Source organism: Balaenoptera musculus, chromosome X (assembly GCF_009873245.2).
Source record: "Balaenoptera musculus isolate JJ_BM4_2016_0621 chromosome X, mBalMus1.pri.v3, whole genome shotgun sequence".
NCBI lineage: Eukaryota > Metazoa > Chordata > Mammalia > Artiodactyla > Balaenopteridae > Balaenoptera > Balaenoptera musculus.
The window spans coordinates 31,363,508-31,381,650 of NC_045806.1; the positions used below are offsets into that span (position 1 = coordinate 31,363,508).

General features: G+C 36.2%; 1 protein-coding gene across 1 annotated transcript in view; it reads left to right on the top strand.

Annotated features, from left to right (window-relative positions):
- The window catches only part of CFAP47 (cilia and flagella associated protein 47), a 489,567-nt gene that overhangs the window by 146,650 nt on the left and 324,774 nt on the right, over window positions 1-18,143 (top strand). Inside the window, 2 exon segments of the mRNA XM_036839258.1 lie at window positions 15,860-15,960; window positions 16,836-16,887. Coding sequence (XP_036695153.1) covers window positions 15,860-15,960; window positions 16,836-16,887 — 153 coding nt within the window.

Sequence of the window (18,143 nt, forward strand, 5' to 3'; positions counted from 1 at the left end):
ACACAAACTCCTGGGTAGTGCCTGATTTAGTTGCTCAGTTGAAACCAATACAAATTTGTTCTTTTCTTAATCATGAGCAAGATATGGTTTAGCAGAATTCATGGCCTTTTCTTAAAAATAACCAGTCACTGTCTTTTGTTTTGCCTTACTGATTTTAAGGTACTGGGTTATATGTATCTTCTGACATTTAAACAAGTGCAGTAAGGACTTTGCATATACAGATAAATAAATGCATTAATAAGAGTATGATAAATTATAATTTCTCCCTTATTCATTGATATATGTTAGCCATTCCATTCTAACTTTAGAGGTGAAGAACATAGTCTTAATTCCAAATGTAGTGAACATTTTGCTGGTGGAGAAATAATGTGCAGACCTGTTGTTTAAAACTGAGAACATACAGCTCTTAATTATATCAACTCTTTTTCTATATACAGTAGAATTTTATCAACTTGTTATGGATTAAAAAACATTTTGATGCATAATAAAACTAGTTATGCTTACCTCATTAACGTAATAGGGCATTGACAGTAACTTAAATTGAAATTACCTATTTTTGAAAGCATTCAGTATAATAAAAAGGAAATGAGGACTAATGAAAGCTGATTCTAATGATTATTTACTCAGTGCATAATTTGGTATTTGTGTAGGGTATACTTGGCAACTTTGGGTCTGTTTCCAGTATTTTAAAAAGTATTATTATCATGCCTCTTCCAGAGACTTTACTATTAATTTTGAAAGGGTAGGAACCTGCATCACATGAAGGAAACCAGCAGAGAATGAATCAGACCCAGAGGCATGTGGAGCATTAATGCGTTCAGGTTGGCAAGGCCACCTTAGTAACTATAGTGTGAATTAATATCTGCTCTTTTTTTTTTTTTTTTAAGAGAAAGGTAATTTTAAATTTATTTATTTATTTATTTATTTATTTATTTTTGGCTGTGTTGGGTCTTCGTTTCTGCACGAGGGCTTTCTCCAGTTGTGGCAACTGGGGGCCACTCCTCATCGCGGTGTGTGGGCCCCTCACTACCGCGGCCTCTCTTGTTGCGGAGCACAGGCTCCAGGTGCTCAGGCTCAGTAGTTGTGGCTCACGGGCCTAGTTGCTCCGTGGCATGTGGGATCTTCCCAGACCAGGGCTCGAACCCGTGTCCCCCGCATTGGCAGGCAGATTCTCAACCACTGCGCCACCAGGGAAGCCCTAATATCTGCTCTTAATGTGCTTTTCTGGGATATTTAGATATTTAAAATAAGGATGTAGACATATATTTTAAATGATATTTAAATATTTAAAATACATATGGAAAGTGGGTCAAGAACCTCTAAGGGACACTACCAGATAGCTAGAAGCAACTTTTGAGTTATTCAGTGCTCCCCTTACGGATTAAGAGGAGCAGTATTTAGGACGTGTTTGTCTTCTGGAGATTCCATTCTTAGCACAAACCTGCTGCCCATGGACAATGAACCACCTAGAGTTTTAGCATTGTGGCTGCTGAAAGGCAGGTAATTGGAAATCTCAAGAGGATTTCAGTAATCATCTAATAGATGTAACTGAAGGTAGTGTTGAAATATTGCCCTAAACATTATTTGTCGTGTTTTGGGGGTCTGGGTTATGCATGACAGCATGTATTTATCCACCTTTCTTAGTGGTGTGTGTGTAGGTATAATAGGCAGTAAGGGGGGGAGTAAACTTCATAAGGAGCCATGCTTTGTCCTGATATAATCATCTGTTCCTTATTGCTTGACCTAGTTTTATGGAAGGCTATGTGTAATGGCACCTTCATTCTCTGAAGAACATTATTTTCATGGTAAATCTGTTAAACCAAATCGCAGGATTGTAGCACAGTCTCAATTATAAAGTAGAATGCTTCCTTATATTTAACTAACACATAGGATAGCAGTGTATTATAATAAACTGTAAACAGAAAAATATTCATAATTATGATTTGTTTGTCATGCACTTGTGGCAAAATGGCAGTGTTTAAAATTTGTATGGAGATTGCAAAAGCCCAAAACTTCCAAGATAATATTTACCATCTCATCTCAGATTATTAAAATCATACTGCTTTTAACACCAGGTTGCAGACTAAAGAAGTTAACCATAGAGGATGTGATTTCTCTCTTTTCCTCCTTTTTCTTCTCCACTCCCCCACTCCCCTCGCCATTCTCTTTGGAGTCAGTGGTGGTTGGAGGGCCTCTGCCCTGCTGAGAGATTTTTCATTTTGGAGGAAGTTCCAGTGTCTTGCCCTTTGTCTCCCCCTTAGTGATTGTGAGCACTTGCCTGCTTGCTGGTCTTCCCAGAGCTTCTGGAAGTTGGATGCAATTGGCAGAGTCCTCTCCACCTCTCCTTCCTCATACCCTGTCTACCCAGTTCCTCAACTATTTATAAATGTGAATTGATTAATCAGGAAACTAACGGGATTATAATATTTGATTGCAACATTTACTTTATGCATAGAATATCAGGCATTTAAATAACAAAAAGGAATGCATGCTCATTATAACAATTCACAATGCAAAAGTTTAAAAATACCATTAATCGTTAACTTCTCCACCTTTCAGTTTTACACAGTCACATCATGCATTAAAAATGTGGTATCTTTTCATATGTTACCTTAGTTATACAAATGTATGCAACACTATGTATGTGTGTATATATGCAGAAATATATATATATGGATTATTTTTAAGATAATGTAATATTATACATATTAATTGTGGGTTTTTTCCCCTGCATATGCCACACAATATAATGGAGTGGGAAGGCAGTCTGGGGCTTGTGGGCCAGCTCCATCATTTTTTTTTTTTAATTAATTTATTTTATTTTTGGCTGCGTTGGGTCTTCGTTGCTGAGCGTGGGCTTTCTCTAGTTGCGATGAGCAGGGGCTACTCTTTGTTGCGGTGCACAGGCTTCTCATTGCGGTGGCTTCTCTTGTTGCGGAGCATGGGCTCTAGGTGCGCGGGCTTCAGTAGTTGTGGCACGTGGACTCAGTAGTTGTGGTGCACGGGCTTAGTTGCTCCGCGCAGCTCCATCATTTTTGACACACGGCTTCTGAGTTGGCTTCCTGCTGTTGTCATTCCTAGGCTAATGGAATAGAATGCAGAGAATGTAGGACAAAAATTTTTAAGGAGATGAACCAGAACAAGCACTCATTACCTTTGCTAATCTGTCACTGACCCAAGCTAGTCCCATGGGCACGGGTAGGTGCAGGTGTGGGTACATGCGTGGCTATGTGTTCTGCTGACACTTGGGAAGGGGATTGTGTTTCTATAAAGAAGAGCATGGCCTCTGGGTGATAGCAGACTCTACTGCAAGTAGTAACAGCTCTTTCTCCTTTTCAGTACTTTGAATATTTTATTAAATTTTAAATTTTTAATGTTTTATAAACCCTTCTCGGTGTTCTAATTGCATTTCATACAGTCAGGACCTTTAGGCAATTGCATGTTTGACCTTCTTCACCAGAAGTTCCACAAGACCCACAAGGCTCTGACACTGGTGCCCAGTCTGTACCGTCAGGCTTGGTAGTTGTTTTACCAGGGTCTGTGTGGAAGAGGGTGGCATGAATGCACGTCGGCCCCAACTCTTCTGAATTTTCTTTTTGCTGCTCAGATATGTTCCTCCTTTTGTGTTTGTATTAAATCCTTGGATTTGTTTTTAAACATATCCTAACTTCTAGGTTTGTCCATTCTGCATTTCAAATTCCTCCAAACAAATATACTGGTATAATTGTATACTGATCTATTATTAATAAAAAGAGGTTTGTTCAGATACTTCATTGTATGGCACTTGGGGTTTTTCTCTACTGACAGCTAAAGGTTGCTTCTTGCAGTCTTTGTCGATTATAATCTTCGTTTGGGGATAGTGTGGGGAGATATTTGTGCTAACATTCCCAATTCTTAGCTGCCAGCGTTGATTCCACATTTGCAAGGAAACTTCCAGTCTCTTCTAAATTTGTACTCAGAGGAAGTGATAATTCCACGGTGATAACTTTCAACTCCCCCAGCAGTATCAATTTGAGGACATTTGGTTTACAAGTTGCTTTTTGGATTGTTTGGCTTGTTCTGAAAAAATTTTTTTTTTCTTGAAACAATACAGATCAAACTATGTAAAACTAATTTGCATGTTTTAACAAAGTAAAAGTAAACCTTCTCGTGCTTACCACTCTGGTCAGGAAATAGAACATCAGTGACAGCCTCAGAGATCTCTTGTGTATGTATCCTTCCAGGTCATGACCTGGTTTAAATTCTGTAGTCGTTAGTTTTCTATAACTATTGCCTTCTGTAATTTTGGGCATTTCATGTTAGATAGGTTGATCTTCAAACTCATGCTTTTTATGGTTACAGAGGGTGTTATTAGAAAGAAAAATTCATTTACTTCCCTCAAGTTAAAAAGAAAAGCAGAATGTGATACAACTAATTGAAATTTTTTTTCTGTTTACAAATTTCTATTCAACTTAAAGCTAATGATATTACTTCCACTCCTCATTTAATTACTTTTATTAAATATATTGAACTGTTTCAGAATTTCTGCAGACTGCTTAAAATTCATCATTTAAATGCTTAGATTTTATTTAAAGATGAATGTCGTTATAGTGAATCTTAGAGGATGTTGTCATGCCCTTACTTTCGAAGGAAAAGTATTGTCTACTTGCATTCAGTTGGTTCCCACTTGATAAAACCATAAATTTAAATACCATACTGTATCACCTTGGTGGTCATTAGGTATTCAAATAATAGTTATTGCAGAAGATGAGTGATATGTGATATATACAGAGAGTTCATACTAATAAATAAATGCTGGGCATGAAGAAAATTGACTAAGAAGTGCATTTCACATTTATAGCCAATAGAATTCCAATAAGAGCCTCAAGATTCTGTGCTCTCCAAAGAGCTTCATAGATTTAGGCGACATGAAGTCCTTGACTGGTCACTCAGTCTCTCCTTACTTAAACAGGGCTGCTTAAATGAGGTATTGACCTACGTGTATCTCCTCTGTCGTAAAATACACCAAAAGTTTTAGGTTAGCAGTTTGTAGAGCTTGCTATACCAGGTGATCATCTCACCTGTTAGAGTTTCCTGATTCAGAAATCAAGATCAAAGTGAGTTGGGAATTCCCTGGCGGTCCAGTGGTTAGGACTCTGAGCTTCCAATGCCAGGGGCCCAGGTTTGATTCCTGGTTGGGGAACTAAGATCCCGCAAGCTGTGCGGCCAAAAAAAAAAAAAAAAAAAAAAAAAGATCAAAATGGGAAGACATGGGACTGCACATCCTAGTGCCCCTTCAAAGCAGGATTTGCTGCTCAACTATGTGAAATGAGGTCAGCCGACTGCCTCCGTTTGTCAGGAGGATCTGTCTTATCTACAGGATCTGTCTTATCTACTTGGTACCACTTGGCCTGAGGTTACACCCCGCCAGGCAAGCTGGCATCCACTAACTGATTGAGGCAGGTTTAGAGAGCCAGGCATTTCAGCCTAAAGCTAGAAACTCTGAAGGGCAATCCAGAGCTCCCTGCCCAGTTGGCCAAAGCCTCATCAGGCCTGTAAAGCTGTTCTACATCATCCTGTTCTCCACACCCTGCAGCCCTGCCCCTTCTTCCTACTCTCTTCTCCAGCCTGCTTCCTTCCCCTTCCTTATACAGATGTTGATCCTAATAAACATCTTAAACCCCGGACTGTTTTCTTCTAGTAAACCCAACCTATGGTAATTAGAGATTGGGTATTATGCTTCTGGGGTCCTGATGATGGCTATGAAGTGGTCTTTTCTTTTAGTTCAGGTGGATCTTTTTTTAAATTTATTTATTTTTATTTATTTACGGCTGTGTTGGGTCTTTGTTTCTGTGCGTCGGCTTTCTCTAGTTGTGGTAAGCGGGGGCCACTCTTCATCGCGGTGCGCGGGCCTCTCACTATCGCGGCCTCTCTTGTTGCGGAGCACAGGCTCCAGACGCGCAGGCTCAGTAATTGTGGCTCACGGGCCTAGTTGCTCCGCGGCATGTGGGATCTTCCCAGACCAGGGCTCGAGCCCGTGTCCCCTGCATTGGCAGACAGATTCTCAACCACTGCGCCGCCAGGGAAGCCCAGTTCAGGTGGATCTTGATTGCAGATGTCAATCACTCCATCCATCCATCCATCTGCCCATGTATGCAGTCAAAACTCCCAAGTATTTTTTATGTGCTCTGTGCTGGTCTTTGCCTTTAAGGAGCTTTAGCTAGTTGAAAGAGATAAGCTATTTATGTGTTAGGTGGCTATGAAAACACAAAGACCAGAAGTAGAGAGATCAATAGATAAGCTCTCCCAGATGGATGCTATGAAGAGGTACAGAACTATAGTGGTTGTAGTTACAATGAAAAGAAAGCGAATGGAAAAGAGTGATTTTGATTGAATAAATATAGGGACATGGTGACTGATGGCACTGTTGGACTTCAACAAACCTTTGAAATGAAAGAGAATTAAAAAGTAGCATATATGAATGTAAATTAGGTGCTCCGCCTTCACAAATCAATCTTTGTAGCTGGCTGTACTTTGTTTTGTGTAATTGAATTTTTAAAAACTTTTATTTGTAAATGAAATGTCCTTTATCCTACTAATCTCCCACATATAGCCCTTGTAGTCATTAGTAAAACTCCAAACCTTATCAGTCAATTTATTGAAATGGCCATGCAAGTTTATTATGTTTTATACTCTCTTTGATGCTTTTCGTTCCTCCCACTCTCGTACTTTATTGTTCTCTTGACAACTGTTTACCTCAGTGTTATGATATTTTAAGGGTTTTATTTTCTAATTTTCAAATCCAGCAGCAGATATTTGCCCTGTGATCTTAATAACATATTCCCTGTGACTGTGTGAGTCAGTCTCCAACTGCGTTTTGTAGCCGTCACGTGGGTGTTTGTAGATACTGGAATTTGATCTTTTCCAGGGTCTTTCTGGACATAGTGTTTACCTATTACTACTAGATAAGTCTATGTAAAGAAGTATCAATGACAAGAAGTTGGATTCATTTCTTCCATGCTAAGATGAAAAAGGTGGTTCAAGGTTCTACTTTAGGGTTTGACATGACAGCTGTAGTTCATGTGCTCTGAATGATCTTTATCTATCTTGCATGAACTAATGGGATGCTACTGTGGTCTATTTTAGACTATATTCAAGTTGAAGAGCAGTGGTTTCATACTTTTCAAGGACTGCACATTTAAACCATTTCCTGGACCCTCTACATGAGAGTACTTATATTTTACTCCATTTATTGAGAAAACATATTACCAAAAGTTACTCTAAATTCAGGAACATTTTAAAGTAAAGTTTCTTTTTATTGACTATTAGAGCACATACTGAAATCTGTTAGTTGATTTTTTAAAACAGATGTGAGAGTCTGCAGCCTAAAAATCGCAAACCATTTCCATAGATTATGGAAACCTATTAATAGTTTTAGTGTTCCAAGTCTGTTAATGATATCGAAGAGATACCTTTGGATGAATTTTATTTACCTTTTTGGAAGGGAATAAAACAGTGAAATTCAAATAAAATTTTTCTGTTTTCCTATTACTGGACTTACATCCAATGGGAGTATTCTGATAGAGATCATCTAACTTTGGAATATTAAATGAGAGAAGAGTGTTTTATGCTGTACTTAGTACATTGTAGTTCCTGGTTAGTTCACTTTTCCCCTTCCCTCTGGACCACTTTTCTATTGCCAGGAGTCCTCAGCTGATACCACCCTCTGCAACCATATTCCCTTTGAAAGCAATGCCAGGCTATTTCCTGGTTTCTCAAACCCTTGTGATCATTTCATCATATCCTAGTTTATCACTAATAAGTATTCCCTTGCCTAGGTGTTAATATTTAACTTCCAAGCTACTAATTTATAATCAACAAATATTCTTCTGGATTGCATTCCTCTAACCAATGAGAATACATATTTCATGGTGGAAACTTAGGCCTTTGGCCAGATGGTTGGGAAAATGATTTTTCACAAGGAATTCTATTAGAGGAAGTTCCATCATGACACAGAGATGGCCTCCAATTCTGACCAATTCCAGACGTTTCAAATCACAAATATCCCTTCTTTCCTTTTAGATTCATTAAAAAAAAAATATATATATATATATATATTTTATATTTATCTCTTAGAAGATTTCATGGAGCTTCAGTGTTTCATTTCTAGAGTGATATGGGATGACAAGCATAAGAGTCTCTTATCTTCACTACTGCTTGGGACAGAATTAGACATGTGTAATTAGAGTATTAATTATTCACCAGCTAATGACTGGAGAGATGAATGATGAGACTTTCCACACCTTATTTAATGAATTAATGTGGTCACCATGCCATTTGGTATCAAAATTGTGATTTGTAAAAATATAATTTGCATCTTATTGGTTATTCTCTGATGTAGACATAAACATTCTTATTTGACTTACTTTTCTTTCTCTAATTTAGCATTTCTTTTTTGTTGGTTTTACCTTTGTTAGCTTGTAGTGGCTTCCTTCCTAGAATCCAGTAGTGTGGAGGATAATCAAATAGGACTAAGGCAATAATGGCTGTTTGGGTATGGAGAAAGGTATATAGTGTGTGATGTGTGTGTATGTGTGTGTGCATATGTGTATACATGTGCACATGCACTATGTGTGTATACATTAGATTAAGGGAGGCAGATGTATTAGGCCAATTTTATGAAGTTGCCAGTATCATAGGTGAAAACTTATGAACAGTGGCAACTTCATTTCAGTCAGTGGGGTGTTTAAAGATATTTTTATGATGCCTACAGATTTAGTAAAGATCAAATGATGCCAGTGACACTATAGGAATATCTTGTTCTTAAACTTGTAGCATTCAGAGGCATCCTTTCTGTGGTAATAGAAAATAAAGATAAGTACAAAATAGCATCATGAGAATATTGAAATGAAAGTAAATGAGAGTTCCTTTATGATCCTGAAACTTGAATCAGTTTTGATTCATTCCAAAAAAATAAATCAATCAAAACTCTGGAACTTTATGACTATACTGCCATATACTTATTCTCTTATCTTCTCTTAAATGATTCTTAAAAACACTTGCACAAAACAATATAAAATTGTATAGTTGGGCTAATAGCATATAGAGATATTTTGTAAATAACATTACAAAGCAGGGCAATAGAAATGAACCTATATCAGAGTAAGGAAATGACACTGTATAGTAAATTGAATCCACAGAAAGAAAAGATGAGAACCAGAAATGGTAATGAAATGTAATATAAAGAACTATATAAATAGATTTTTCCTTTCTTCTCTTAACATCTTTAGAAGACATAAGGTTATATAAAATAACAATTATAACACTAGATTGTTGGGTTTGTAACACATAAAGATGTAATTCTGTGTGACAGTAAAGAAAAGGAATGGAGCTATATTGGAGCAACATTTCATAACATAGTAGAATTGAGTTAGTATAAATCTGGAGTAGATGCTAAGTTGAGATGCATATTATAATTCTGAGAGCAACCAATAAGAAAATAACTTTAAAATGCAGTTAAAAATCATTGAGGAATCAACATGGTATACTAGAAAGAATCCACTTAATATAGAAGAAGACAATAAAGAAGAGACAAGAGAAAAAAATATGAAGCATACAGAAGACAAATAAAGTAGCAGATATAAATCCAAAAATATCAATAATAACCCTACATGTGAATGGATTAAACAAGCTAATCAAAAGACAGAAATTGTTAGGCTTGATTTAAAAAAAAAAAACTACAACTATATGCTGTTTACAGAACACACGCTTTAGATTCAAAGATATGATTAGGTTGAAATTAAAAGGATGGAAAATGTTATACCATGCAGTTACCAACCATTAGAGAAATGGAATGGTTATACTAATATTATTAAAAATAGACTTTAAAACAAAGTGTTGCTAAAGAAAAAGATGGATATTTTATAATGATAATTATAAATTGTCAATCCATCAGGACCATATAACAATTATAAACATAAGCACCTAACAAATGATCCCCAAAGTGTATGAAGCAAAACCTGACATATATGAAAGGAGAAATAAATAATTCAGAGATAATTGTTGGAGACTTCAATACTCCAATGTCGATAATGGAGAGAACATCTAGACAAAAAATCTACAAGGATATTAAAGACTTGAAAAACACTATCAGCCAAGCGGTCTTAATAGACATCTATAGAGCATACGACCTAATAGCAGCAGAAAACACATTTTATGTCAAGTGCATATGAAACATTCTCTAGGATAGATTATATGCTAGACTATAAAACAAGTCTCAATATTTTTAAACACAATTGAAATCATACAAAATATGGACTCCAACACAACGAAATGAAATTAAAAATCCACAGCAGAAGGAGATTTGGGAATTTCACAAATGTGTGGAAATTAAACTACATACTCCTAAATAACCAGTGGGTCAAAGACTAAATCATAAGGTAAGTTAGGAAGTATCTTGAGATAAGGGAAAATGGAAACATACAATATCAAAATTTATGGGATGCAGCTAAAGCAGTGCTTAGAGGGAAATTTATAGATTTAAATGCCTATATTAAACATGATGAAATATTTCATATCAATAGCCTAACCTTCCACCTTACAAAACTGGAAGAAACTAGAAAAAGAGGAGCAAATTAAATTCAAATAAAGTAGAAAGAAGGGAATAATCTGTATGCCAACAAATTAGATGATTTAGATGAAACTGACAATTTCCTAGAAAGATACAAACTATCAATACTGACTGAAGAAGAAAGAGAAAATCTGAGCATTCTTATTATTCTTGTTAAAAAATTGAATAATTATTTAAAAATCTTCCCACAAAGAAAAGTCCAGTCCCAGATGGTTTCATTGCAGAATTCTACTAAACATTTAAAAAATCGAGACTAATTCTTCACAAACTCTGTCTTGCACTATGCTTTTCAGTTTTGAGACCTGCCTCAGTGGTTGTCAACCTTCAGAGCCACTGACCTATTTGCTTGGAGGAGCCCTTCCAGAAGGCTTTGCACAACCCAAACACATAGTATATACTTTATATACATTGGGTGAAAGGTTGATGAGGATGAGATGTTCACATGGTCTCAACATTTCGTCCACAGATTACTTATTACTTGCTTTTAATTGCAAGTAATAATTCTAAATTAATTATTTAATGTCCAGGATAGGCAAATCCATAGAGACAAAGTAGATTACTGACTTCTAGGGTCTAAGGGGAGAGGGAAATGGGGAGTGAATGCCAATGTATATGGGTTTTATTTACAGGTGATGAAAGTATTTTAAAATTAGGTAGGAATAATATACAATTCTGTAAATATATTAAAAACTATATTATACATCTTAAAAATAATGGATTTTATGATATGTAAGTTATATTTTTAAAAATACTGCTATAAAAAATGACATCTGATGGACACTACCATATCAAATGACCATACTTAGCATCACAAATAATGAGGAACAGTAACCTACTGTGCTTTCTGATGCAGTTAAATGGGAACTGTGCCATAACACATGAGGTTTTCTTGCCAGAAATGTTTAAACCTTATCCAGTCATGAAAGGACAATCAGAGCAATTCAGAAAACTTGACTCTTAAAGATGTCAATGCCATGAAGCATCAAACAAGGCTGGGGAACTGTCCTGGAATAAAGGAGACTAAATTCAATGGGTGATCCCAATTTGGACCCTGGCATTATTGGGACTCTTGAATAAGGACTATAAATTAGATAATATTCTTGTACTAATGTTAAATTTGATGGTAGTGATGATAGAATTGTGATTATATGGAAGAATGTTCTTGTTCTTAGGGGATATATGCCAAATATTTAGGGGTAAATTTGTGTACGCACACCTTTTAAGAAAATTAATTGCAAATAAAAGAAGAAAGAGAGAAATAAACAAATGTGGCAAAATGGTAATTGATAAGGGATACATATGTGTTTATTTGTCGTTCACTTCTTCTGTAAGTTAGGAAAAACTTAAAGTACATAGTTGGAGGCAGAGGAAAGAAATCATTAATGAGAAATATTGAGTGAGCCTGAAATAACAGAGGAAAAAATAAATCATGTACTCCATATATGACTTTCCATACATTATGGTATTTACTGCTTGATTTATCATACAAAAATATCAGTAGTTTGTACATAAAAATTCTATCTAAAAGAGTGGCCAGAGTTTTTCTTATTGCATTTTGCATTGTTCCTTAGGGTACAGCAGTACCTTTCGTTTCTATATACACAACTTCACGATTTCCACCTCTAGAAGAATTTTCATGTGTCTAACGGGAGAATTTGTTTACGTTGACTTTGTAAATGCTGGTTATGGTTTACTTAGAAGGGCATCTGAGTCAAATGCTTCTTCCTGAGAACCCAGGAGAATATTTATAGCTTCCAAAAAGACTTTTATTTAAACCAGTTTTAAATAGGAACTTTATGTAATTTAACATTATTAGAAGAATAGCTAGAAGTATTACAGTATATGCTGTTTAATGAGATAATTAATAAAAGATGCTAGTGAAAAACATTTGTGTTTACATTCATCATCATCTGTATGATTTTATGCAGACTTCCTAACTTTGAGCATCTGTGCAAGACAGATCTGGAAGCTAACCATTCCTATGCAGTGGCTTATATCAGAGCTTTGTGTCAGGCAGATTGAATTTGAACTTGGACCCTCTCTTTTCTAATTGTGTGACTTTAAATAATTATTGACTTTTTCTGGACCTTGCTATTGTAACCAAAGGCTGAGAAAATTAATAATACATATCCTCTAGGACTGTTGAGAGGATTTATGTAAATGAAATAATGCATGTTAGATGCTCAGCACAGTAGCCGCCACATTTCCACCATGTTCATCAACATCTGCATCATATCAACTCTGTTGTTACCAGGAATGTCCATCCCAATTTTGGTCCAGTGACACCATTCTAAATCACTCATGCCTGAAAACTTCTATTTAAATCCCAGAATGGAATTGAAACCCATAATGTCAGAGTGCTTTTCATTTCACTGTTACTGTAATATTGAGTATTTTTAGAGTAAATCCTTTACCACCAATGGTTCCTGTCTGTATGGATTGGCATAGAGAACCCATAAATAATACCATTATTCTCTGATAAGATACCATAAAGTACTCTATTTTCCCAGAAATATTTTTGTTAAAATGTAGTGTATTAGTATTACCAACTGCCAGCCCCTTGAATTTTTAATAATTATGATATCAATGTATAAAGTGTCCATATTCCCATACTGTATAACTTGTACAATTTCTGTATCATGTGCTCCATAGAAGAATGTGGTCAAATGAATTTTGTACATTTTGGTTAGTCTTTAAGGAGCATCTGAAATCACATCTTACCATCTCTGACAAACTAGTTTTATAAGAGAAAAAAAATTGGTATATTTATTCCCATTTCATTCTCAGAGTGAAATTTTATTTCAACCTTATTTTCCTTAGTTTTGTACCATTTTATAAATGTTTCAAGTGATAGTGCTTCTTTTTTTTTTTTTAATTTAAACTCATTGATTGATTGATTGATTGATTGCTGGCTGTGTTGGGTCCTCGTTTCTGTGCGAGGGCTTTCCCTAGTTGCAGCAAGCGGGGGCCACTCTTCATCGCGGTGCGCGGGCCTCTCTCCATCGTGGCCTCTCTTGTTGCGGAGCACAGGCTCCAGACGCTCAGGCTCAGCAATTGTGGCTCACGGGCCTAGTTGCTCCGCGGCATGTGGGATCCTCCCAGACCAGGGCTCGAACCCGTGTCCCCTGCATTGGCAGGCAGACTCTCAACCACTGCGCCACCAGGGAAGCCTGATAGTGCTTCTTTTGTTTGTTCATTTGGTAGTGGTCTTGGGTAGGGTTGTCCACAAGCTAACTTTTAGGTGAGGACTCGTGGATATGTGAGAAAAAAACAAGTAAGGGAAGTAAGCGAAGCAGAACAGGGAATCAGTCATCCCAGATAAATATGAAATTTAAGTCCCAACCTCAGCTTGGTCCCCAGGATTCTCTGGAGATGAAGTTACCATTGCACAGTTTTTGTCCTATTTGAAGTAAAGTTGCTGGGCTATCAAACTCCCACACCATACAGGCATGGACTGCAGGATTACTCTAGGGACCATAAACTCTTAAGGCAGTTGGGACTTTCAGCAGCTTCAGTAGCCCAGCAGTAATTCTCTGAAGAAGGTAGCAGTTACCCCACCATGCCCACCCAGAGGATGGGAGCCCAACACAAAGGATTACATCCTGGGGCATAAGGACTTAAGGGCCGAGCACCCACAGCATTTGCTAGAGTCACCTTTTTTTCTTTCCTTTTTTTTTTCTCCTCCTGTAATCACTGTTAAAACAAAATGACATTTTTGGTTCTAAGATAGCAATGATGATGGTGTCTACAGATAAACTATATTATTTAATCTGAAAAATATCATTAAACATAGTTGGTCAGTTAATGGACTTTTGATTGGCTGCTACGTTTAGCATAAATGCATAATATGTATAAGTAATGATTCACGCTATCAAGGAATTTAAAATTTCATTTTAAGAGGGAAATCATGTGGAAAAAAATTACATATAAAAGTACAACTTAATCCTGAACAGGGCAATCTGATGCTTGTGTTTAGGATGAGGCAGGGGAATGACTAGGGTTGGTTAAACAAGACAATGTTGAATCTGTATATTTTGCATAATATTTTAATACCCACTAAATGATAAAGATAAAAACAATGCATTCCTTATGGGAAAATATCATATGCAGAGCTGAGGTGAAAATCAATTCATTTACATATAACATGTTTATTTTAATGTCCCTTGACAACTCATTATATTTCAGCTACAGATTTTTATTAGTCTCATCCTATTCTATATTTTACTTGCATTAACTTGGATTATAACATGGGATTTTGTCATTTCACCTTGGCCAGTAACCATAAGCTAGATAGAAGAGTGAGTATGATAGATGATTCAAGAGTAGAATTATCTTGATATGCTATAATGCAGAACTGAAACCAATAAGGCGGTATTACAGTGGTATAGATATAAAATATAGTATTTATATTAAAAAATCAATTGCACAAGGACAGAGTTGTCATATAAATTAGACAGGTAAAAATAATAAGACTATTTCACAATGCTTTCATAAAATAGAGTATGCAGATTGTGGAAGGTAATAGTACTCTTTACTGGTTGAATAACTTTTAAAGTATTACTTTCAGTTCTCAGACACATTTAAAGAAGGACAAACACAAAACAAAAGATAATCTAAAGAAGTTAGATGGTATGTGAAATATTTAGAGACCTTGCAGTTGAAAGAACTCTTGAACATTCTAAATGTTTGCAATATGGAAAAGAGAGTTTAGAGAAGATATAGTGAACTGTCTTTAAATATTTGAAGGAATGTAATGGGGACTGTAGATTGTAGATTTTGTTCTGTGTTGCTCTGAAATAGGATTTATGAGGTTACAGTTCTCCAGATATGAAATGGGTTGTCACTGAGTCATGTGTCATCCTGGTGGTATCTCCCTAGTAGTAACATCTGAGGCTAGATAACATTTGTCACGGATTTTATAGAAGAAGGTGAGTAAATTAACTCTGAAGCTCCTTCAACTCTAAAATTTCCTGAATCTGTTTGTGAACCTGCATAAGTACAAGCTGTGTTCTAGAGCACACTAGACAGAGAAATTTACCGTCTCTGTTAAAAGCTTTAAAAGTAAATATTCTTGAACCATTAAAATAGATACAGTAGGTGGTTAAGAAAAACAAAGTAGATGGAAAGAAAAATCATGAATAATTCATGTCTTGATCATTATAGGCATCCAGGATACTTAAAAAAATCTTTCATTGTATTTACTGCATCTGAAAATTTTATTTTATTGAAATGCAGTATTTTCACTTTTAGGTTTGCACTTCCAGTTACCGCAACAGCAGAAAACTGCATTCTTACTCTCTATTTATATATGGCAATTCATCTTGATGAGCAAAAAATTATTTTAAAGAATGGTAAGTTATACATGACTACTGTTTTGAACTCTCGCTGTATATGTTCTTCTTATCCAAGGCTGACACCTAGAAATAGAGTGATTTTAAGATTAACAGATGTTTATTAAACTCCTGCCAGTACCGGGGGCTGTGTTTAGCATTGAAGGTAGATTATGGCAGTGTCTCTTAATTGCAAAAGTTGACAGTCTAGTGAAAGATACATAAACAAATTAATACAAAGATTGAATTAAGAGCTCTGTATATGAGCCAAATGATTTCTTGGGAACGTGGTGGGGGGTGCAGAGGTTAATGCTGATGTTGGAGGTTTGGATGTCTTTATAGAAGAGATGACATTTGTGTAGAGTTTGACAAATGATCTTGAATAGGACAATTTGGACAAAAAGGCAATATAGCAAAGGCATGGGGGTGTGATGGGAGACATAAGGCAGATAGTGTGGGTATGGGACCACACCACTGCACCCTCTATTCTGTAATAGTGGGGACCTTCTGTGGCTTTTGAGGACATTGATCAGTGTATTAGAAAGGAAGCAATTGTTGAGATGTGAGGCAAATTCAAGTGGAAGGAGAGTGATCAGTAGACCAGCTAGGAGTTGCTCCAGGAGAAATGGTGAGAGAAGCTAAGAACAACAGAAGAGAAGCTGCAGAGTAGGGAGAAATTTGAAATGTAAGACACAGAGAAGGATGCTTACTGAAGTAAATTTCAGAGGGAGAGAACAGTGGAGAGTGGGAAAAAATTCTCTGTGTAGATTGTCAAGGTCTTAAGTTTCAGTGCTAAATTGCAGGTCTTTCCTGGGTTTTTAAATTTTCTCATCTTCTCCACTTGCTTGAAATGTTTACCACTCCTTTGAAACCTATTCAATCCTGTTCTGCCTCAGTCTCAGGGGATGAACTTTTCTCTAACTTTTCAGAAGAACTGAAGACCACCAGGCAGGAACACGCTGATTTTCCACATACCAAACATGCCTTTGAACCCATCATCTCTCCCATCACAAAGCCAAGGAAAGAAGACTCTCTCCTCCTTAGGCTGTTCCTTTATCTGAATCTCATTATCCAGAGACCTTGCTTAATCAACTAACCCTGCTTACTCTTGCCGTTCAACTTCTGCTTCCCTCTCTTAGCTACTTTGGGTGAGTGTGCAGGTTGACAATAGGGAGGAAACAGGAGACTATATCCCATCGTTGGATAGGCTCATTCCCAAAGAGGAGAAAGAGTGAATTCAGGTCATGCTTGCCTAATTTACCAATCCAATAAACCACTCTATTTCCCAGAAAGAGGGAGGAAAATAACAAAGGAAGCTAGGATTAAACTGTTGTCACTGCACTACTGAACACTGAACAGCAGTTTACACTGTTGACCTGCCCCCCTCCCCTCATCAAACCTCTAGGCTTCCACATACCATACTTCCCTTGGTCACTTCTCACCTCTCTGATTGTTCCTTCTCAGCACGTATATATTACAAATTTTACACACATTCTCAGAATTTAAAAGACTTTTCTGATGTAACCTGATGTTATATTTTTATATTCTTTTAGTATAGTGGATGGGTGGGAGGGATTTCAGATAACACAGTGTAATAGAAAGAGCACAGTATGAAAAGTCACAGAACCTGGGTGGAAATTCTATTTTGTGTTCTAAACTCACCATTTTGCCATATGCTTTTATCTTTAGTTCTCAGATCCTTAAATATCTGTTATTAAACAAAATGTGCATGATGGGGGAGTAGCGCGATATTAACGATATCTGTTTATCTATAAAAAAGGCTTTTGTGAAGACTCATAGGCTATAAATAACTGGAAAGTATTATTATCACTTCATCATTATTGCTATTATAACTTATTATTATTGCTTTACCACTCTTTTATATTTTTCATAATATCTCTCCCACCCCAAAATAATGAGGAATTACTGTACAAAATACTGCTGTCTCTTTAGAATGAAAAAAATGAAGTCTTTGTGTTTGTATGATAATTGTTTAAAGTAATACATCCATTTGGGTAAATATTACTATAGAAAGATATGATTCTTAAATATTCTAAAATATTTTTAGAAATATGTATAACAGTAATTTATAACATATATTTAGTGCCTCCCAGGCATATGATGCTCTTCTGAGTGCCTTATATTTGTAATTTCATTTAGTCCTCACAACAACTGTGGTTCAATACTCTTATTAATCTCACTTT